Source organism: Rhinoderma darwinii, chromosome 4, assembly GCF_050947455.1.
Source record: "Rhinoderma darwinii isolate aRhiDar2 chromosome 4, aRhiDar2.hap1, whole genome shotgun sequence".
Lineage (NCBI taxonomy): Eukaryota > Metazoa > Chordata > Amphibia > Anura > Rhinodermatidae > Rhinoderma > Rhinoderma darwinii.
In genome coordinates this window covers 51,092,668-51,115,720 of record NC_134690.1, presented here as the reverse complement: position 1 = coordinate 51,115,720, position 23,053 = coordinate 51,092,668, and the positions used below count along the sequence as shown (strand labels likewise).

Sequence of the window (23,053 nt, the reverse complement as noted above, 5' to 3'; positions counted from 1 at the left end):
TTTCCAAATTATTGTGAATATACAATATACTGGCATTCTCTGTGCCAGAAGACCGTGCCTGTGCAAAGGCACATATTGGGGTGCCGTAATAGGCGTTAATAAGAATAGACAGTTCTGGGGACCTTTCTCAGCTGTCGCCAGATTCGTTGATCAGCAATAAATGTGTTAACAAAGCCAAAGAAATGCATTGGTATAGAACTTGTCAGATTTGCCAGTTTAGGACTAGAGGAAAGCTGGATGATAACCCCTGAGGGGGTCTGTGACGGAGTCCATATTGGTCTCCACACAGATTTATTTGGGCTCATAGAGGAAACGACTTAAAGGGATTCTTAAGTAATCTAGAAATGATAAAATTAAAACTTTCCAACTCCAGTTTATGAATGCGGACGTAAAACTACAGGACGAGGGAGGAACAACAGCATAAGCTTACTAACTTCCCAATTGACCCATCCCCCATCTACGTACAGAATTGATGGTGGCATATTTCTCCGCAAGCTCTTGTTTATGACGAGCCATCATCTCCTTGATCTCTAGTTCTTTCATGATCTTCTCTTTCTCCAGGTCGGAGTACTGCTCTTCAGCAATGGAGCGTGCCAGCTGTTCAGAGTCCGCTTTAGTCAGTGTGATCTCGAGCTGAGCCGCCAGAGAGTCCCTGGAAATACAAAACAGGCTTTAAGTAATCCAGAAACCCAGGATAAGGCGGTAATTTATTTTGCCATAAAAAGAAAGGTCCAACTTCGCAACCAATTTTTTCTATAAAATCGAAAAAGGAGCAACTTTGCAAACAGTCTTGATTACAAGTCTCCCACCATTTTGCATTTACAACTCCTATGCAGACCTATGTATCACCATGGTTACATACTACAAACAAACCATGTGTAGTCTGATCCTGTAGTCATGCTCCGTTTCATCTGACCCCTACTTACTTACTTGGTAGGGTAGTATGAGGTAGGGGACAGATAAATGGCAATATAACTGCCGGATGTGAATACAGAAAGTTTGTTTGTAATCTGTTCAATAGGAGCTGTATACACAAAACGATAGATTTTTTTAATTAAGACTATTTGCGAAGTTGATTAATTTTTCATTAGATGCATTGGAACAAGAGTCAAGTCATGGCCAATAATAAACTACAATGGGAATAACATTAGTAAACATCTAGTCATTGCCAAATTTTTGAGGTTTTTCGGCCCGCGGTCATTGAGCGCCACAGGCAAAATACGCTGGGAAAAATTGCTTTCTCGGCATCACATTGATGTCAATGAGAGGTCAGAGACAGAAACGCCTAAAGAAAAGGCATGCCGCTTCTTTTTCCCCGCGGGCGTTTTTTCCGCTCGTGGGAAAAAAAATGCCTCCGCCTCCCATTGAAATCAATGGAAGGAGTTTTCGGCCGTTTTTTGCCATGGTTTCCGCTTTGAAAACAGCGCTAAAAAGCTCTGTGTGAACATACCCTTATAGAATTGACATATTTTAGTTAACATGAGTAGAATATATTGGAATACTTCAGTCTGTGGAGTCAAGGCCGTCTCTACAACAAGCATCAGCCTGACCCCAGTTCTGTATCCGCAGCGCCGACTCACCTCTCATCCTGAAGCTCCTGAACTTTCTGCTGCATCTCCTTACAAAGCTTCCCCTGCTCTTCACATTCCTCCTTTAGTTCCCGCACCTGGGTCTTGTACAAGGTCTATACAAGAAATGTATAGAATAACATTTATTTCGGACCTAGAAATGCATCATCAAAAAGCTATGTATTTTTATTTCCTGCTGGTTATATAGCGCCCACAAATTGCTGACATTTTTTGTAGGAAGCCAGTTTTGGAGTGTGGGAGCATCCGGAGGAAACCCATGCTAACACAGGGAGAGGAAACCAGCTCAATGCCGATGTTGCTCTAAGTTGGACTGGAAACACGGACCTTAGTGCTAAAGTGCTGAGCCCACGTGCTGCCCAATGCATCTCGATGGACTGCATAAACTGATGTGCTCACATATTAGCAGATGGATGACAAATATGGGATCCGCTTTTTGCGAAACCAGACTTATATGAGCTACCAGGGGCCAAGGGAAAAGCACATGTGGCACACAAAGGACGCTGCCCCTTGTCTAGTTGCCCAGTGCCCCCATAATAGTGATAGAGGTCTAAGTTACTTATTGCACTTGCTCTACAACCATTCCATCTTCGAACATGGCCATACTGCAAAACTACAAGGAGGAAGGTTTCTCAGTTCTGTGCTGATGCAAGAGGACCGCCTGAGGGGCCTAACGTGAATATCTAGTGGTCCTTATCCTTGGGACCACCACTGTTCTATGGCAATAGAAACATTAGTCACTACTAGCTTTATTATTTAAGCCACTACTTCATTAGTGATGCTTAAATGGGTTGTCTCAAAGACAACCCCTGTCCATATGCCCTAATGGGGCATATTGAGGTCATAGAGTAGGTCCCTTCTTCAGCACCCATTCGTTACGAGCCTGAATGGTGAGAGACTTTCAAAGAGAAGCCACCTCTCTGGTGGACCCGGCATGGCCGTGCATTATAGGACGGACATTCATTTGAATGGCCAGCATGTAGCATATAGCCAGATATGGGGTTGGAGAAGCCAGACTTGCAGTCATCAGCTGATTGAAAGGCAAACTACTTTTTAAAAAGGGGTATCCTTTGTGAGTCAGACCCTTTAAAGGCTGCATTTGATCATTCTCGAGTCGTGGTAAAATCTCAGAACTACCACAAGACAACATCAACGTTTAACATGGGAAAAGATTGAGATTGTGTTGCGGTGACAAGACCACCGAAATTTATTTTCTTCGGTATTAGAGCAGAGCTAAAACGCCATTATTAGGGCACAGTTTTATGTTGAGTGACTAGAGTTTAGCTGCATGGTAGTCTATCCAGAGTAGATTCCGATGAGGTGATGGATGGGGTTATGTTCGTGTGATATAGTCGGGCTGGATGTTTAATACAGGACTCCTTCAAGGAGAATGGATAGTTTGCAGTCCACAATGGTCATCTCGGCCCCCTCCGAAGAAAAGCCTCCATTTTGTCCCAGTTAACAGTATATCCAAAAGGGCCCCATTTCTCCAGTTCTCAGAGCAGAGCCCCAAAGAATCCCTGGGGCTGGTAATCATGAGGAGGATGTCATCAGCAAAAACCACCACTCTTAATTCTGATGTTCCTGACTCCACACCCAGAAATCTGGTGGTAGTGTCTAAATGGTAAAGTATGGGGTCAAACCAGAGGTTAAACTAAACAGGTCAAGGGGAAATCCCCACCATGTACCTCTAAACAGGTCCAAGTGTGGGGTATCTTTCCCAATAACAGTTGATGTAATTGTGATGTCTGTGTAGATAACTGCAATGAATTATTGAAAGAGGCAGCAAAAGTTTCTATGTGCAAGGGGTTGTGTGTGGGGAAGGTGAAAAAACGTTATAAAATGCCTTTTCATCACCTAAACTGAGTAATAGGGATTGGGGGTGAGAGGGATCTTGCACCATGAGCAATGATTTTCCAAATATCTTTGGGAGTGGCATCTTCGAGTGAATCCCACTTGGGTCGGGTGAATAAGATCTAGGAGAATTATTTGAAGTCCGTTTGTCAGGATTTTGGTCAGGCATTTGTAGTCTTGGTTCATAAGGGTAATGGGGCAATATGATTGTGGCAGGTCATGATGATTCCTGGCCTTGGGCAATGAGATAATTTCCGTCCATAAAGCGGTCAGTAAATATGTCTTAGCTGCATGGAAATCTAAACACCTCATGTTACATCAGTGGCTTAGAGCGCTACTCTGAACCTCCTCCATGCTTTATACCGCAGCGAATAAACACAAGCTCAACAGGAGGTCAGCACATGTGTAGTAAATTTCCCTTACAGTAAGGACAGAATGATTGTAAGCCACAAATACTGAGAGAAATGGGCCTGGAGTTCAGCTTTAATGAATCTCATTCTTACAGAGAAATACTGCTCAGCCTCCAGCTGGTCTTGAAGTTCTTTCATCTGTCCGTCTGCATCTTGACGTTCTCTGCACAAAACAAGACATCGTAGTTAGGAAACTCAACTTCTTCTGGTAACAATTACCTTATGTCGACAGCAGGAGATGTACAGTAAAACTCTCTCAGCCCAAGATGTCACCACCCAGATGTCCCTCTTAGGTGGGATACAGACAGAATTGACAATGGGAGAAGTACTGGTTATATGTCAAGTCGTTTGAGTGAATCAAACGCGTGCCATTTGTGCCCACCGATTAGTAGAGATCATTCATCACGGAAGGCGTAGTATTAACACAGGGAGCTCTAACATGGCAGCTTTGTGGAATAAAGAAGTAAAAAAAAAAAACCCCTGGGAGCACCTTCACTTTCCCATGACATCAGCAATAGATCGGTCTCTTACTTGCGCAGTTCGCTGTTCTGTTTCTCAAAGCTCGATCTGATCTCGGTCAAGTGGTTGATCTCCTGCTTCAGCTGTTTCTCTGACATCTTAAGGCTGTTCACCTGCTGAAGCTGCATCTTTAAGTCATTCTGGGTCAGGCTTCGTTTCTGTGTCTCCTGCTCGGTTTTTAATGTTAGGTTTTTAACCTAAGCAAGAGATAAAAAAATGGAAAAATGAAAGGTTAACAGAGTATTTGTATGTAACGCAAACACCTCTCTACAAAGATGGGATACCATCGATACCCCTTTCCCCCACAGGCAATGGCACAGTATGGCAGGTACGACTTACATCTTCCATGAGTTTGTCCTTCAGGTTCTCCAGCTCATTGATCTTCTGCTTGGCTTGTTTGAGGTCGCAGTCCAGCATGGAGCACTGCTTCTCCGCCTCCAGCAAGTTGTTCTCCAGCCGCTGCTTGGACAATCTCTCCTCCTGCAGCTTCCTCTCCATGTCTACAGGAGAAATAAAAGCTGCGGTGATCACATCATGATTCAACCACGTATAAAGAACAACTCCGCAAGTAAAATACCTAATACCCCGGGTACGACATATCCACTTAAAGTGAATGTCCATCTTTTCTCATGTCATTTCTAGGTTCTAAATTCTGTGCTGATTCATTTCTTAATATATCTTTATAGTGGTTGAAGCTTAGAAATAGATTTAAAGAAGATGAGGTAAAGTATATTATGGGCACAGGTCCGCTCTACGGTAAGCCCAAACGGCACAAATAACATTGTGACGTTTGGCGAATTGCAGCTAACGAAGAATACAGCGGACTGATTGTTAGGAGTCCGCTGTTTTCATAAGGGGAGCGCTCCTCTCTCACCATTGATTCATGGCTGCCGTGTATGTGCACGTCACAGGTTGCAACCCATGATTCACCGGTGATAGAGGAGCGCTCCCCTCGCGAATACAGTGGTCTCATGGCTCAATGTTTTTCGCTCTTTTTGGGTTTACGTTAGGGCGGACCTGTCTCCAGTCTATACTGCCCTTAAATAGGAATCATATTACGGTGACAGATCTGCTTGAAAATAATAAATGCTGGCTGCATGCAGCTGCCACTAGAGGGAGTTTTAAGGGGTTGTCCCAAGATTGTCATTTATTACCTATCTACAGGATCGGTTCTAAATGTCTGATGACTGGGGGGCCCCCATCGTTGGAACCCCCACCGATCACTAGAACAGGTGTGTAAAGCCCCCTTGTTCCTCCTCAATGCACCTGTCGCAGTGAGGAGAAGCTTGAATGGAACAGCGGTTGAGCATGCACCCCCCCCGCCCCATGACGGAAACAGTCGAGCGCTGTACTGGGCTGCCTCTGTCGGCTCCATAGACTATGGATGGGGCGGCAATACACATGCTCAACTGCTGCTCCATTTGAAGTTCTCCGCACTGCAGTCTTACAGAGAGGAGGAATGCGTAGGCTCAGGACCCCCGTTCTAGTGATTGGTGAGGATTCAAGCAGTGGAGCCCCAACGATCAGACATTTATCACCTATCCTGTGGATAGCGCCCTCTTTTTGCAGCTATAGGCAGCCAACATGTTACTTTTTTAAGTCTATGCGGGGGAGCCTAGTATCAGAAAAATAGATCTCTGACCGCTATAAAAATGTATTAAGAATTTAGTAAGTACAGAATTGTGTCCGTACAGATGCCATCTCCCTTACTCTCTCTCTATGGTTATGTTCACATCTGCACTACAGTTTCCATTATTCTGTTCCGTTAGAGGAATAGAATAACAGGAGCGCCACATCTGTCACATTACTGCAACCAACGGCGCGCAATGGAAACTCAATGTGGGTTTCCGTAATTTTGCAGGGCAAAATAGAGCTACATGACGGAAGGCAGATGTGAACAGAGCCTAAATTCGTCATAACATGAGATGTATGGCGCGAGATGTTAAACAAACATGTAAAAAATGAATTCTGTCACCCATAGACTCCAATGATTGAATAAAACGTATAAGTTCTAGCCATCCGGTAAAAAAAAAACGTATACTTTTTTTCTTTAATATGTGAGTTTTTGAGCGATGGTATCCATCAAAGCATCTGTGAGCCCTCCGTCATCTATAGACTCTCATATTAAAAAAAAGTATACGCTTTTCAACTGGACAGCGAAAGATGGTATTGAATTAGTAGTATAACAAATTGCATAACTTAACGCAATTCAAGGAAAAGGGGGGAAACATCTTTTTATAGATTTAAAAAAACAGCATTTAAGGGCAGAAACGAGCAGATATGTTAGAGATGGGGAAGGCACATGAATGCATTGCTATCTGTTCGTCATGGCTTAGCAGACTGATGTCACTGATGTCACCGTGCCGTCATCAATGTGAGTAAAAACGCTGAATGGTAAATATAGAGATCGGAATAGGTCGACATTTTTGTATAATTTATGCAGCATAAATGTTTTTTTGTTTTTTTAATTATATTCATGGCTGCAGCTGGAATACTATTTTGATTTACCATGGACCTTTAATAATTCGGGTGCAGTCCTAGGGCTTGGGCAATAGCAGTAATAAAGACGGCGATATATTATGCAAATGGAATGACAATAATAGAAATTAAAATATTTGGTAATTAAAAGGCATTTTTATAGTAGGCAAAAATCTGGGGGAAATTTTTTTATTGCATCTAAAATACCCAGTGGACTGGCAACTGTATGGCTTTTATTTCTAGATGCCAGGCCTGAGGGCTGCAGACTGTGGTCTGTTTACTTTGGCTCAGGTATAGTTAGACCTTTGTCTCTTAAATCCAACATGTGTGGGGTCCGGTCATGCCAGAGACGCCCAGAGTAAGCCCTACGTGTACCCTGCAAGAAGAATCTAGACCTGACTTCATTTGACCTCTCCCAGTCCCCCCCCAGAGACTGAAGCAAGCCGAGATTCCTGTGGCCATGCTTTACAGTGACTTGTAATGGCATGCTGTGCGTCACACTTATGGCATTACAACCATTCCCTCACATAATGCGGGCTTTCAAGGACAAACATGTAACCCTTACCTGTCTGGACAGAACTAAACTGCCTAAAAGAACCAGGAGCCGCATATACAGTTTAATTCTACATCTAGAACGTTACAGATTGAGGTTACTTAAATAATGCAGGAAAGATTTTTTTTAAAGCCCAACTACACAAGCAACTTAAAAAGGGAATACAACTTTGCAACTATATTTTGTTTAGTTCCAATTCATCTAAAATGAAAACGCTTGGCAGTCAATTAAATTATGTTGTGTCTGCAGCTCCTATGCACAACTGTGTGTCTCCATAGTTACAGACTACAAACTGATCCTGCAGTCAGTCATACTCCCTTCCATTAGTCTCCTACTTTGTACTAACATGCATTTGGTATGTCAACAACAAGTAGGGGACAGCTGTATGGCTAAGTGACTGCCTGGATCAGATTATACGAGGTTTGTGTGTAGTCTCCTAGCATGGCGGCACAGATCCGCATAGGAGCTGTAGACACAAAACGAAAGTAGCGTTTTCATTTATACTATTTGTAAAGTTGCTTACATCTTTCATTGTAGATGCAGTGGAACGATATGGTTGTGAAGGTGAACTATAATCATTATGACAAACTTTGCAGAATCTAAGTTTATTTCGACCAGTACTCCTGGTTCAGTCGTATATTCGGTTTGGTTTGTTAGTTCAGGTTGGCTAAATGTTACTTTGTCTAGTACGGAGTTTCCCAATTTCGGTGTTTTAAGGATTTCCTGTATTGCACAGGTAAAAAGTATTATCAGAGTATAAGTAAGATGCGATATCCTCAGATCAAGACCTGTTTGGGGCACTTGAAGACTAGAGTTGAAACCTTGGTATATATAACCCCCATGTCACATGCGGTTACAAGTGGTCCCCGGGAGTTTTATTTGCTATAGAACATTCTGCCTCTCTATGCTACACAGGAATTTTGAAGTCCCTCCCAATTAGGTAGTAAGAAATTTGAGAAGACTGCACGACATATCACGTAGGTTCAAAGTAAAAAAGTCAGTTATGCTATATATAATTAAGGGTGTATTCACACTGTGTTTGCAGAGCTATAGGCCAGGAGATACTCTCGATGTATATCTCTGATGTAAGCCTATGCTAATGAACGCAGTGTGAATAGGCCCAAAAAGGAAGCTTGAGAGGACACTGTATGTGTAATGTGAAGACACATCATGAAAAATGAATAGGGTGATTTTCACAAGGGGCATTTTAGTGCTTATTAAGTCAGTTCGATGTATGATCATTTTATTGTCCAGAATGACTAAACTAGTATCCGCTCTGGCAGGGGTTGTACGACTGAGTCACTTGTATGATGATACCGCACTACGGTCCTTTCAGCAATTGAAAGACCAATTCCAACTGGAACACAGTATGTTCTACCAATATCTGCAGATACGACATGCCCTGCAGGCGGCTGTGGTGGACCTGACGGTCTGTGCGATGGGGGGTCTTAGAATATACGGTTAAGACGGACACATCTAAACGGCTGATTTCGATGGCTTATAAGAGCTTGTTATCCAAACACTTGGGAGATCCTATGGAGCTGGTGAGAGTGAAATGGGAGCGGGATATAGGCTCTTTGCCCAATAAGATTGGGAGGAGATCTTAGCGTCCTCTTACCATCTTTCTCTCAGTATGGCGCAGAGGAGGTCGCAACTTTTCTTGATACATCGAGTTTACCGAACCCCTTGGGTGCTAAAACAGATGGGGCTCAGATCGGATGCTAAGTGTCCTAGGTGTCCAGAGGAGAAGGCGGACATCTATCATATGTTCTGGACATGAGGGGCTTTGCGGACCTTATGGGGGGAGATATCGGAATTGATAAAAAAAAAAAAAAAAGGTATATGGTATGAAATTGGCGGCAGATCCAAAGGTGTTGTTGCTGGGGTTTGTGGGAGAACTGGGGGGTGACAGGTTGGAATGCTTGGCAATTGCAAAATTTTTATATCAGACTAGAAAGTGTATTGATAAACACTGGCTGGATGTGGAGCCTCCCGTGCAGAGGGAAATTTTGGGAATGCTAAATTACAATATTTTGATGGAGTATAAAATATTTTCGAAAAGGGGTAAAGTGAAGAAATTTGATAAGCAGTGGGAAAGATGGTTGCCTGCCCTGGGGTGGTGTCCTCTGACCTGAGCAGAATACGGACACAAGTCTAGGAGATCATTTGTAGTAACGTCAAGAGCAGACTGGAGGTGTAACATTGGGTCCTGCTAATAGAACTCATCTTGTACTAAGTGTAAATGATAGAGATGCTGATAGGGGGATGTGCAGGGGTTATGGGGGGGGGGGATGTAATGTTGGGATTTTTCTGTAATACTGGAAATGCTGCATATGATGCTGATACAGTTATCTGACTGTCAATGTATTATTGTTCTTGTTAATAAACATTGGATTGATTTTTTAAAAAACAAAAAAAACTAGTATCCGCTTTATAGAAAATATAGGGCTGCTTGCAGTTCGCATATAGAGCTGGTTACGGAGCTTTCTACCTTTCATGGCTTCAGACTTGGTTTCCTCAATAGACTGATAGATTTTGTTCTTGTCAGCCAGGCGTGCCTTGGTGGCTTTATGTTCAACTTCTTCCTTCTCCACACACTGCTGCAGAGCCTTCAGCTTGTACGTCATGTCGATCTCCAGGTTGTTCTTCTCCTACAATTATATGAATCGGTAAGCAGTTATTTTATCACGTAATGCATTGGCAGTCCGGATAGTGGGAAACGTCACCTTAATATCACGTCCACACAGATTGTAATCATCCAGTTCACTGGATAATATGGGAATTACTGCAATTACATATTCAGAAATTCCCTAATATATTTATTGTACTGTATTTCAGAACAGGAATATTCTGATAAAAGAGCAGGGCCATGATGGGTGCCCAAATCCATGCGCAAAATGGAGCAGATAGATTACGGCAGACTTCAGCTCATACCATTGATCTATCGTCATAATAAACAATGTATAGGTTTAGCTTTGGATTACCAAAGAAACATTTACTCCTTAAAAACCTCAGCGTACGAGCAAGTAGATAATACCTGTCAAACAAGGTAAGATAGTACAGGCGGATTTGTCATTATAGATCAGTGTAAATTGGGATCATATTGATATATAACAACCAAACCACAAAATGTGTGGGATGTGCATCACGTGAGAATGGCAGGAAGACACACACTGTACATACATATGAAAGTCTACCAGCTGGTAAAGACAAAGCTTTACTTTCTAGGTCTCTTGTGGCAGAAATGGGGTCAATATTATGGTCTCTCTGGACTTTTTTTTTTTTTTTTTGCAAGGATACAACTACAAGATGGACAACAGATGCCAAGAGGGGAAAATCTTTCCATCTGATCTCTGGAGTCCTCTACTACATTTTCAACATACATTTTTCCTCTACCCCAAGACAATGCAAAGATTAGCATACATCCCATATACATCTATCTGCAATAAAGTTAGGCCTTGCTCACACATAGTTGGGCCTGTGTGTTGGTTCAGAATGGCTCCACTAACGCATAGAAAATGAAATACATGTGTAAATCTGGACAAAGAAGAAAGCTGCTGCAAGAAGGTTGACGTCCTTGAGATCATGAATTACATGGCAGCCCATTTACTTGAACGGACGATGTGTAGCACCTCATTTCTCCAGCAGGGGCTGCTGACTGTGATCGCTAATTGACACAGATCTACATTGATCACATGCTTGCAGGCCGCAATTAGAAAGGGAGTTATTCAGATGTAACAGCCGTTTTAGATGCATGTAATACAGCTCCTTACCTTCTCCAGGGCAGCTAGTCTCTCCTGTAGATGCCTCTTCTCAGACTCAGCACGTGCAAGGAACTCCTTCCCTTTCTTTACTTCATCTTCTAATCCAGATATCCGGCCTGTAAGCAGAGCACAACACGCAATGAATGGGTATGAGGACTCAGCATTACATGGTATAAATGCTTTGCACCAGTGATATATAATACACAATTTAGGGCAAGCAAAAACAGCACCCCTTTATACCTTGAAGGTCACAAATGATCTCTGAACCCTGCGTCCGGTCCCTCTTTTCAGACTCCAGAGCGGACTGCAGGTTGATGTAGTCCTTCTCTAACTTCAGCTTGGCGTTCTCTAGCATACACGTCTTATCCTGGAGCTCTCGGTTGTTTGTCTCCAGCTGCTGGATCTGTTTGGACATCTCGTTTTGAGTCTTTCGGAACCGGGCTGCTGTGTCGGACTCTGTACGCAGAAGAGAATTGGCTTCATCCAACTACAGAGGAAACAAATCAGTAAGGTGAAAGGACTAGGGACAAGAAGAAAACACTGAAAAAGTTAAGGATTGATTTTACTTACTTGTCTTTGGAGCTGGTTCATTTTCTCATTGGAGATCTGTGAATTTTGGTTTCTTTTCTTCATGTCTTCAAGTTGATCTTTCAGACTGTTCACTGAACAAAAAACACATTAGAAAGAGTTGTTTGTTTTCAATGATTTTTCCCAATGCGATTATTGCAGATAATACAAAATAAACTTTACAGGCAGATATCCCAATGATACCAACAGGTAGCGAGGAACTGGTTTGTCCCTACTGACCCCCAGAAGGATAAACACTACATTTGTAAAAATATATAAAACACAAAACAAAACTTGCTTGCTCAATATGGAGCACTTTTGAGTATCAGCAGCACTCATATTTTCAATCCGCACCCCCATACACTCAGTAAGCCGGATTCTCACCCAGGTTATCAGATCATGCCTAAAATTTCCCACAGACATGGCATAGTTGACATTCAAAGTTGCTTGGTTAGCTGCGATCACCTCCCCCATTAAAATGCATTTTCATTACTATGGGGATTAGCAAAACCAATGTCATCAGCCATCGTTATTCCGTCTATGACTGGCTTGAGAATTGGAATGTGTATGACCAGGAACACCACTAAAACCAATGTCATCAGCCATCGTTATTCCGTCTATGACTGGCTTGAGAATTGGAATGTGTATGACCAGGAACACCACTAAAACCAATGTCATCAGCCATCGTTATTCCGTCTATGACTGGCTTGAGAATTGAAATGTGTATGACCAGGACCACCACTAAAACCAATGTCATCAGCCATCGTTATTCCGTCTATGACTGGCTTGAGAATTGGAATGTGTATGACCAGCAACACCACATACATACAACTCCAACAAAGCCTACATTAGATGCAAAGCTAGTGTTCTAGTAAGCGACTGTATAATTCGATCTGTATTTTGGGGTTTGGCACATGCGGCGCTCACAAACCTTCATTCTCTAGGCTGCGTTTCTTCTCGGCCTCATTTTCAGCTTTTCTTTGGTATTCTGCGTTCTTGTGCTGTAGCAAAGCCTTCTCACGCTCCAGCTGCCGGCTAGTAGACTCCAGGTTCTTACGAGAATTTACCTAGATAAACAGGGATAAAAGAGGAACGCTCAGTATGCGACACGGCTGCAGTAGAGACAAAACGCTAGATATAAGTATATAGAAAAAAAAAGCCGGAAAAAACGCTTACAATGGGTGCTGTGCTTTTATCAATTCGCTATTGGGCATTACGTGCATAAGCTTTAAGAAACAGAGGGAGTATATGGACTGTATAAGTGTGCGCCTGTAAACACATACACTTCCATATGGTGTGGATCAGTTTAGGGACTGGATCGATATGGTGTTTATTTTAGAAACTTTTAGCAATCTAAAGTGAAACTCTGGACAAATTTTTATACTTCATCAAATGTACCAGGACTGTCAATTCTTTCACCCTGAGCGAGGAAGTCTGTGAGGTGCAGCTTCAGCCAAGAGAAAAGCAGGAAGAGATGTCAGAGGGGCGATACTTCTATTGTACAGCCCAGTAACGTGCAGCAGTAGTTCTTTTTTTGTTGTGTTAAGGATTTATAGTGTACAGAGCACCTTGGAAATTCGCATTTGGGGGCCAGAGTAAAAGAATGAACAGTCCTGGTATGACCCAGGTAGGACCATTTGGGCACAATGATAATGTGCCCAGAGTGTCACTTTAAGAACTAAGCTGATTGAGTGCTACTGCCTAAAAGTGCACAATCCCTTTAATAATACAGAGGGAAAACAAATCTCTTGGCTCTCTCTGGATCAATTCCTCACGGTATTAAAGGTCTTTGCTTGAGGTCAGTCAACAGGAACCTGTATTGCTTACTTCAAGTTGATAAAAATCTGTCCTGGTCATGTGATGGTGACACAGGTGCGGAGATCGTTACAGTTACATTTATCAGAGCTACGTCCTGTAACAAGCCATACACCTGTGATCATCACATGACCAGGACTGATTGGACACAAACAATGGAGGTTCCTATTCAATGACAGCAAGCAGAGATCCTAAAGATTCATGTAGAATGGGTACAGAAAGTATACTAGAAAATTGTAAAGCTTTTCATTAAACAGACCATAATAATCATTTAATACCCAATCACAGAAAATGGGACTTCTGGACCTGTATCCTCTGAAGAAGTCCGGTCATTAGCTACTAGTACAAAGGAGTTTTATGCCATACATATCCCTGATCTGACACGGACTCTGGCATTTATACCCACAAATCAGGAGATTCCAGGTTAAATTCTGGAATATTACTGCACTAAACATAATATCGCATTGATTACCTGTTCATCAAGTTCCTTCATTATCTTTTCCAGACGGGCATTTACAGACCTTAGAAACAGCAAAATATTTCATATGTTACTACAGAAGTATGTTCAACGTTAAAAATCAGTCATTAGGTTATTGTATTCAGTAATTGACTGAATATTTTGCATATAATCTGCTGAGCCGTCATCCACCTTCCTAGGAAAATCTTACTTTCCTTCCTATTACTGAAGTCTCTGCAACTAATTACATCCAAGAGGTTTTGTTTTTTTTAGCATTCAGAATTTTAAAGGGGTATTCCTACCCCAGAAAGTGAGGTCATATCGCTAGGATATACCATCCTTTTTATTTATTTTTTTGAATCGGTGGGGATCCGACCTCTGTTTTTCCCTGCACATCGTCGCTCGCGGGTATCGGCTGTGCAGGGAGCTGCAGCACAGTTCCATTCAAGTGACGATGTACAGGCAAAGCGGACGCAGCGCTCCCGGCAGTCAGACTCCCACTGATCAGATAACGATGGCGCAACATTGCGATATGCCATGACTTTCTGTGATGGGAGTAGCCCTTTAAATGAAATACATAAAGGTAAATCATTGTCAAGTGTTTGATCTATAAATAAAAAGTAAGTCTATAAAAACATTAGTGGTCACTGGAGTTCTCCTGGCATTTAAAGGGATTCTCCATCTTCAGCCACTTACCCACTAAGTCAAAGGTAAACTACATGGTTTTCCCAGACTATACATGGTATGTCCATTCCTGCATGGACGATATTGCAATGTGACCGTTTTACTTCTGTACGATTAGACGAGTGCTCCACAGTGATATGGAATGACCTGCAAGTCGCAGTAAAATCGAGGGATTACCGTGAAACTCACATGACCCCACTGAGAAAAGTTGTGCGACGATCACAAGAAATCCAACATGGTTCAAATTCTTGCAATTATGTGAAGTTGCCCGCCACTAGTGTCACCGTTTAGACATCGCTTTATACTCCTTATCTAGGTCTGATCGAGGCTAATGGAGACCAGGTCGTTTACCTTCGGCCTAGTTGGGCATCCTTAGAAAAAGTTATATTATCATTAATAAAACGGACCCCAAAAGGACTTGTGTCTGGAGGCCGGAATAACCAACACTAATAAATAGGACACCTGTATTTGTGCTCAAATTCATCTCTGGCTTGGATCTCATTGTGAAGCTTCTCCTCCAGCTTCTGAAGAGCTTTCTGAAGTTCTGCCGACTCCTACACAAACAGAAGGAACAATTCACGTCAAGCACAAGGCACTGCTAAAAATGTACAGCCAATTGCAGATACTTATTACTAGCGTCCTGGAATAGGGTCAGTTCAGACAGAGTCTCTTTACAAGTTTTTTGACACGGAAACCACGTCGGAAAACGTGCCAAAAAAAACCTCTCATTGATTTCAATGGGAGGCTACGGCGTCTCGCAGGAAAAAAAAGGGACATACCCTATCTTCGGCCGTTTAGGTCTTTGACCTCCCATTGACATCAATGGGAGGCAGAGAAAGCGTATTTCACTGCGTTTTTTTGCACGCGTCGCTCAACAGGCGCGGGCGAAAAACGCAGCTAAAATTGGCGTGCAGGCAGAGCAAAATCTGCCTCAAAATTCCAAACAATTCCAATTTCTGCCTGCAAAAAACTCTGTGTGAACCCGTCCTTATATTAAAATCCATAAATAGTTATGTTTATTACAAAATAGTAGTCTGCAGCACTATTCTGGTTATTAAAGATACCGGAACCGTGGCTGAAACATGACGCACCCTCAGTCTAGAGGATCCATTAGGATTTGCTGAAATCCATTCAAAACCGTATTCATCATAGCGATCATGGCTCTGGTATGAATAGAAACTACGTATCCCCAACTAGGCAGATTTGAAATTTGTCAGTATGTAGAAGGCCGACAGCTTTTACATTTCTCTAGACTCCAGAATAACAAATTGACCTCGTCATACAGCAATATAGGAAGAGTTTATAGATCACTGTACAATTGGTTAGATTTGCTGTAGGAGCCTGTAGAAAACTAGAGGACAACCTTTGGGAAGTTACAATGATCGCCATATTGATGGTCATACAATATTATCAAAAATGGATAGAACCTCGGAAGACATTTTTTTCCAATTTTCCAGAAGGCAGCACGTCAATGGCCCATATTTAGCGTTTTTTTTTTTAACAATTATTAATTTAAACGGTGGTTGTCCCATCTGGACTTCCTGCCCCATATGCCCTATCTGAAAATATGATCATATTAGAAAAGGGGTCTCTCGCTCTTGAGATAGAAAAGAAGAGCTAAAACATAATTGGCTACCGCTCTGGCAGACCGGGCCCATCCGTGTGTTACATGAGTGGCCATAATATTTTAATATCACGGCACTCACCAATTAAATAATTTTTGCAAGCAAATAATTACATCTCACAGCATGGAAGTTGTCCGTATTTAACCCCTTCAGGACACAGCCTGTTTTGGCCTTCAGGGCGTGTTACTTTATGTGGTAATAACTCCGGAATGCTTTTACCTATCCAAGCGATTCTGAGATTGTTTTCTTGTGACATGTTGTACTTTATGTTAGTGAAAAAATTTGGTCGATAAATTTGGTATTTATTTCTGAAAAACACCAAAATTTAGAGAAAATGTGCAAAAATTAGCATTTTTTTAAATTTAAACGTATCTGCTTGTAAAACAGATAGTAATACCACACAAAATAGTTACTAATTAACATTTCCCATATGTCTACTTTATGTTTGCATCGTTTTTTGAACATCCTTTTATTTTTCTAGGACGTTACAAGGCTTAGAACTTTAGCAGCAATTTCTCATATTTTAAAGAAAATTTCCAAAGGCCATTTTTTCAGGGACCAGTTCAGTTCTGAAGTGGCTTTGAGGGCCTTATATATTAGAAAGTTCCCATAAATCACCCCATTTTCAAAACTGCACCCCTCAAGGTATTCGAATCAGCATTCACAAAGTGTTTTTACCCTTTAGGCGTTTCATAGGAATTAAAGGACCAGTGTCACGAAAAAAAAAATGTATTAGATCAATTTGATTTTAGTGTTTTATTAAACATTTTTTTATTTATTTGTGTGTTTGTGTTTTACTTTTTTTATTTTTTTCACTTTTTCTTGTCCATGGGGGCTGCCATTTTTTTTTCCATCTCTGTATGTGTCGATTAACGACATATACAGACATGGAATACGGCACATACAGTCCCATAGTGAATGCGAACGGGGCCCGTTCCATCCACTATGCTGTACGCCGTCTGTGTGGGAACGGCGCATGCGCCGCTCCCACACAATGCAAATTGAACTGTGCGACGTCCGGCGCCATTTTCTTGTAGACCGGAAGTCGCGGCCGGACAGTAAGATTACTACTTCCGGTCGCGGCTTCCGGACTTGTGCACTTGGAGCGGAGGTAGCAGACGGAGCGGACGGACCGGAGTGAGCGGCGGCGGCAGGAGCAGGTAAGTTAGGTCTGTGTATGTACGTGTTTTACTGTGTGTTTACTACTGTATGTTAATCTACTACACTGTGTTAGCTCAAAAAATGGCGACACACAGTGTAGGAGGTTAGACCGTTCAATCCCCTCGTTTCTCCCGGCACTAGCCAGGATAAAGGAGGGGGGGATTCTGAGAGCTCACTAGAGCGAGGGATTTTTCTCAAATTTTGCAGCATAAAGCAATGTGGTTGCTTTACCACATGCAATGCTGCAATTTTGGGAATTGCTCCATCTAGTGACCAGCCCTGGGAAATATTATAAATTAGAATCTAATTTATAATATTTCCTGACTCGTGAAAAAATTTAAAAAATTAGAACAATGTTTAATCACCTATACACTAATTGTTTAACTAAAAAAATATATATATATTTTTCTAGCGATTCATTCCCTTTAAAGCAATGTAGAGGTGAAATATTTTTCTAATTTTATTTTTCTCCCCGAAATTCATTTCTAATACATTTTTGTTTGTAGCACAGAAGGTTTTACCAGAAAAATGAAACTCAATATTTTAGTGCCCAGATTCTGCAGTTTTTAGAAATATCGCAAATGTGGTCCTAGTGTGATAATGGACTGAAACACCGGCCTCAGAAGCAAAGGAGCACCCAGAGGATTTTGGGCCTCCGTTTTTTTTTAGAATATATTTTAGGCACCATGTCAGGTTTGAAGAGGTCTTGTGGTGCCAAAACAGTGGAAACACCCCAAAAGTTACCCCATTTTGGAAACACACCTCAAGGAATTTAACTAGGGGTATAGTTAGCATTTTGACCACACAGGTTGTTTGCAGAAGTTAGTGAAATTAGGCCGTAAAAATGAAAATCTACTTTTTTTCTGAAAAGACATATAAATGTTTAACTTTTACAAGGAATAAAGGAAAAAAAGAACCACCACATTTGTAAAGCATTTTCTCCTGATTACGGCAATACCCCATATGTGCTAATAAACTGCTGATTGGACCTATGGCAGCGCTCAGAAGGGAAGGAGCGCCATTTGGATTTTGGAGCATGGATTTTGCTGGATTGCTTTTCGGTGCCATGTCGCGTTTGCAACGCCCTGGAGGGACCAAAACAGTGGAAACCCCCCAAAAGTGACCCCATTTTAGGAACACACCTCAAGAAATTTTTCTAGGGGTATAGTGAGCATTTAGACCCCACATGTTTTTTGCAGAATTTATTAGAATTAGGCTGCGAAAGTGAATATCACAATTTTTTCCACTACAATGTTGAATTTTCTCATTTTCACAAGGGATAAAGGAGAAAAAAAAACAACCAATTTTTGTAAAACAATTTCTCCCAAGTACGGAAATACCCCACATGTGGTCATACATTTTTTTCATTAGAAATGAATTAACCCTTTCAGGACTGATCCATTTTTTGCTTTCTTATTTTTGTTTTTCACTACCCGCCTTCCAAGAGCCATAAGTTTTTTCTTTTTCCGTCAGTAGAGCGGTGTGAGGGCTTATTTCTTGCGGGAGGAATTGTAGTTTCTATTGATACCATTTAAAGTACCATAAAATGTACTGGGAAACCGAAAAAAAATAATTATTTGCGGGCTGAAACTGGAAAAAAAATAAAATCGGATTTTACCGCCATGCGGTAAAAACAAAAACTTTACTTTATTCTGCGGCTCAATACAATTACGGTGATACCAAATGTATATAGTTTTGTTTTTTTTATATTACGGTATACTACTTTTACAAAAGAAAAATCTAATTGTTAAAAAAAAAATTGTTTTGTTCCACCACGTTCTGAGAGCCGTAACTTTTTACGTTTTCGGTTAATTGAGCGGTGGGAGGTCTTATTGTTTGCGGGACGAGCTGTAGTTTTTATTGGTATCAATTTTTCGTACGTAAAAAGTGATCAAAAGGTTGTATTACTTTTTTTTGAGAGCTAAGGTGACAAAAAAAAACAGCGAATTTGGCGGTTTAAATTATTTAAGTTTTTTAATGTCAAATTATTATTACGTTAAATAATGGTATATTGTAATAGTTCGGACTTTTACGGACATAGCGATACCAATGTTGTTTATCTTTTTCATTACTTCAGAAGAAAAATGGGAAAAGGTTTTGTTTTTTTTAGCTTTAAATTTTTTTTTCTCACTGCTAAAAACTTTAAGTCTTCTACACATTTTATTAAATCATTGGATCGCTAGTACAATATACTGCAATACTAATGTATTGCAGTATATGGTTATTCTTACAGGCTTCTGTAACAGCACGATCGCTGTTCCTGTCCGTTAGTCCCGGGTGTCAGCTGTAATACACAGCTGACACCCGCAGCGTATGGAGCGGGCTCAGCACGTGAGCCCGCGCCATACATCAACCCCCGCACCTTGATGTGCAATTAAGTCATAGTGCGCGAAGGGGTTAATGCACAGTGGTGGTTCAAAGTGAATATTGCAATTTTCCACTGATATGCCATTTTAGTGCATAATATGATGTGCCCAGTTCGTGCCACTGAAGACAAATACCTCATAAAAAGTTAAGCGGGTTCTCCCAGGTATGGCGATGCCATATATGTGGGCGGAAACTGCTGTTTGGGCACGCTGCAGGGCTCAGAAAGGAGGGAGCGCCATTTTGCTTTTGGAGCGCAGATTTTGCTTGGTAGTTGTTTTGTTTGGGGTTTTGCTGGTATTTCAGTTTATAATGTGGGGGCGTATGTAATCTGTGCGGAGAACATCAGGGCATAATAAGAGGGTATAATAATGCGGTAAATAAATAATAATTCACAGATGTGTGGCCGGTGTTGTACTGATAAATGGCGCCCAATCTTATCCGCTTTTGGACACTGCACATTTTGCATTGCCATATTCCGAGAGCCAGAACTTCTTTATTTTTTCACCACCGGAGCCGTGTGAGGGCTTTTTTGTTGCGGAACAATCTGTTGTTTTCATTGGTACCATTTTGGGGTACATGCGATTTTTTTATCACTTTTTATTCCATTTTTTTTGCAAGCCAGGTGACCAAAAACCAGGAATTCTGACAATGTTTTTTAGTTTATTTTTTGCAGCGTTCACCGTGCGCTATAAATGACAGTTTTACTTTATTCTGCGAGTCGGTACGATTACGGCGATATAATATGTATATAGGTTTCTTTATGTTTTGCAGCGTTTGCGCAATAAAATCACTTTTTTATAAAAATAATTTATTTTCTGGGTCACCATATTCTGAGAGCCGTAACTTTTTTATTTTTTAGTCAAAAAAGCTGTGGGGCTTGTTTTTTGCGGGACGGCTTGTAGTTTTTATCGTTACTATTTTCGGGTACATGCGACTTTTTGATCACTTTTTATGCTCTATTTTGGGATGGGGTGGTGACCAAAAAAAAAAAAGCGATTCTGGTGTAGTTTTTTTTATTGATTTTTTTGGGGTGTTCAGCATGCGGGGAAAAAAAAATAGCATTATAGTTTTATAGTTGGGGTCGTTACGAATGTGGCGATACCAAATATGTGTACATTTTTTTCCTATAATAAAAGCTTAATCGGAAAAAAAGCATTTTTTGTTTATATAACTTATAACTTTTATTTTTACACTTTTTTTTTAAAACATTTTTATTACCTTTTTTTTTTTTTTACTTGTCCCATTCAGACTTGCAGCTGTGATCGCTGCTAGAGTACATTACTCTACACACGTAGTGTAATGTACTCCAACTGTCATTGTGACGTGACAGTCACACTGACAGGAAGCCTCGGAGGACCGGCAGGAGGCTGCTCCTCCGAGGCTTCCGTACATGGCAACCCGGAGGCCATTATCCGATTGTGTGGCCATGCAGGTACATTGTAAAGTATGACCATTATTACAAGCACTCCCTTCACATATTATTTTGTTAAAGGGGTTGACCCATTTAGAAAACCCATTTTCATACACCCCAATAGGTAAATCTGGGATAAAAAGAGGGAGTCCTCTGTTCAGGATCCTGAGCTCTTGGCCAGAGTGCAGAAAGGTTACAAAGAGTGTCTCTCGCTCTGGAGGACCTATCCTGTCCTGTATTACACAGAGAACATAATGCTTAATTTCTCCTGTGGTGGCGCTGCAGGGATATTGAATACTTCCTGCCAGGTTTCCCCACAAATTAAAGCTGATCACTGGGTGTCCCGGCTTGGTAACACTTTGTAATCAGCTTATTGTGAAGGGTCATTTCAAACAAGCAGGGACTATCCAAAACGGAGTACCTCTTTAAAAGGGGTATTCCAGCCTAAAACATTTTTCACCTATCCACTGTATAGGTGATAAATGCTAGATCGGTAGGGGCCTGCCCGATGGGCCTCTATCCCTCAGCCCCATAGACTTTGAATGGAGTAAATGCCCAGCTGCTGCTTCATTGAAACTACCCTAATGTGAAACGGTGGAACGGGGTCCCCCGTTCTGGAAATCAGTGAGGGTCCCAGGAAACAGACACCAACAGATCGAGCATTTATCATTTATCCAGTGGATAGGAGAAAAAGGCTGGAATACCCCTTTCCTTTAAGTTTAAATAGGTTGCCACTTTCCTTTTCCCTAAAGAAGTGAATAGGTGAGCTCCAAGGCTGTCTGAAACGCACCCTGGGCAAGGAAGCGATGAGACTGCAGCCCTATAAATAAAGAGCTGTACGCACTGGTAACATGGTTCTCTTCCATTGGGCTCCATTGTGGTTTATGCTTGTACCTAGTAAAAAAATAAATAACCCATCACGGGTCAATGGACTCCATTAGAATTCGCTAGATCTGATCCTTTAAATCTGTCATGAATGCTTTAAAACCAGAAGCCATCACGACACCAGAACAGAGTCTAATGCTTAAAAAAACCACACACCTCAATAAACAGACTTAAACATGCATGTAAGGTAAAAAGCCAACCAGATGCCATGCGCCCAATCCCCTCCGTGCAAAAGTCAGGGTAAGCAGACCCTCTATGCTCTTTGCAGGGGCACTTTGGCCAGATGTTAGCTGGCAGCCAGCAGAGTATTATTAAAAGGCACTACAAACGTTTTTTTGCGGTGGTCTTTTTCCTTTCCTTTTGCCTTTTTTAGCTTAGTGACGTTTTTTTGCAGCAAGCGGTTGGTATCTTCATGTACAAAAATGTGTGACTACAAAAAACGCTTGTAAAAAAGAAAACACGTGAATAACTGTGGTATTTTAGAACATCAAATGTATAAAAGCTTTACTTTTTTTCGATCACCAAGTGTCCCTCATTGACTACTCCATTTAAAAGAAACTCCATGTACAACGTCACGATCTTCCAGAACAGATTCTTTATTATGAAAAACGACTACATTCGCTTATCGGAGACCACTCTTAAAACATGTGTACCCCACCTACGGATAGTCGGAGCCCCGAGCGCTCACCTCTTTCGTTGGCTTTATGGAGGCGTTCTGTTCTTCCTTGCCCTTGGACGGGTCGCTCAGCAATCTGAGAAAAATTTCAGGGAAAACACAAGGGAGAGAAAGACACAGAATGAGAAGACATTAAACAGCTCTTACTCATAAAAATACTTGGCCACAGAACGTCACATTTCTAAACAGTTTCCAGAGTTTGGATCACAGACGAGAGGATAAAGCTAAGCTGATGAGAGTT

General features: G+C 41.5%; 2 protein-coding genes across 2 annotated transcripts in view; both read right to left on the bottom strand.

Annotated features, from left to right (window-relative positions):
- Positions 1–23,053, bottom strand: part of E2F6 (E2F transcription factor 6) — a 315,197-nt gene that overhangs the window by 76,865 nt on the left and 215,279 nt on the right. The window lies entirely within an intron of this gene.
- The window catches only part of ROCK2 (Rho associated coiled-coil containing protein kinase 2), a 161,943-nt gene that overhangs the window by 25,311 nt on the left and 113,579 nt on the right, over positions 1–23,053 (bottom strand). The window contains exons 10-22 of the mRNA XM_075861101.1: positions 22,825–22,888; positions 15,150–15,241; positions 14,019–14,067; positions 12,663–12,798; positions 11,735–11,826; positions 11,405–11,651; positions 11,174–11,280; positions 9,892–10,051; positions 4,709–4,869; positions 4,382–4,566; positions 3,944–4,013; positions 1,581–1,684; positions 466–652 (exon numbers count right to left, since the gene is read on the bottom strand). Of these exons, the coding sequence (XP_075717216.1) occupies positions 466–652; positions 1,581–1,684; positions 3,944–4,013; positions 4,382–4,566; positions 4,709–4,869; positions 9,892–10,051; positions 11,174–11,280; positions 11,405–11,651; positions 11,735–11,826; positions 12,663–12,798; positions 14,019–14,067; positions 15,150–15,241; positions 22,825–22,888 (1,654 nt within the window). The remainder of the gene's footprint in view (positions 1–465; positions 653–1,580; positions 1,685–3,943; positions 4,014–4,381; positions 4,567–4,708; positions 4,870–9,891; positions 10,052–11,173; positions 11,281–11,404; positions 11,652–11,734; positions 11,827–12,662; positions 12,799–14,018; positions 14,068–15,149; positions 15,242–22,824; positions 22,889–23,053) is intronic.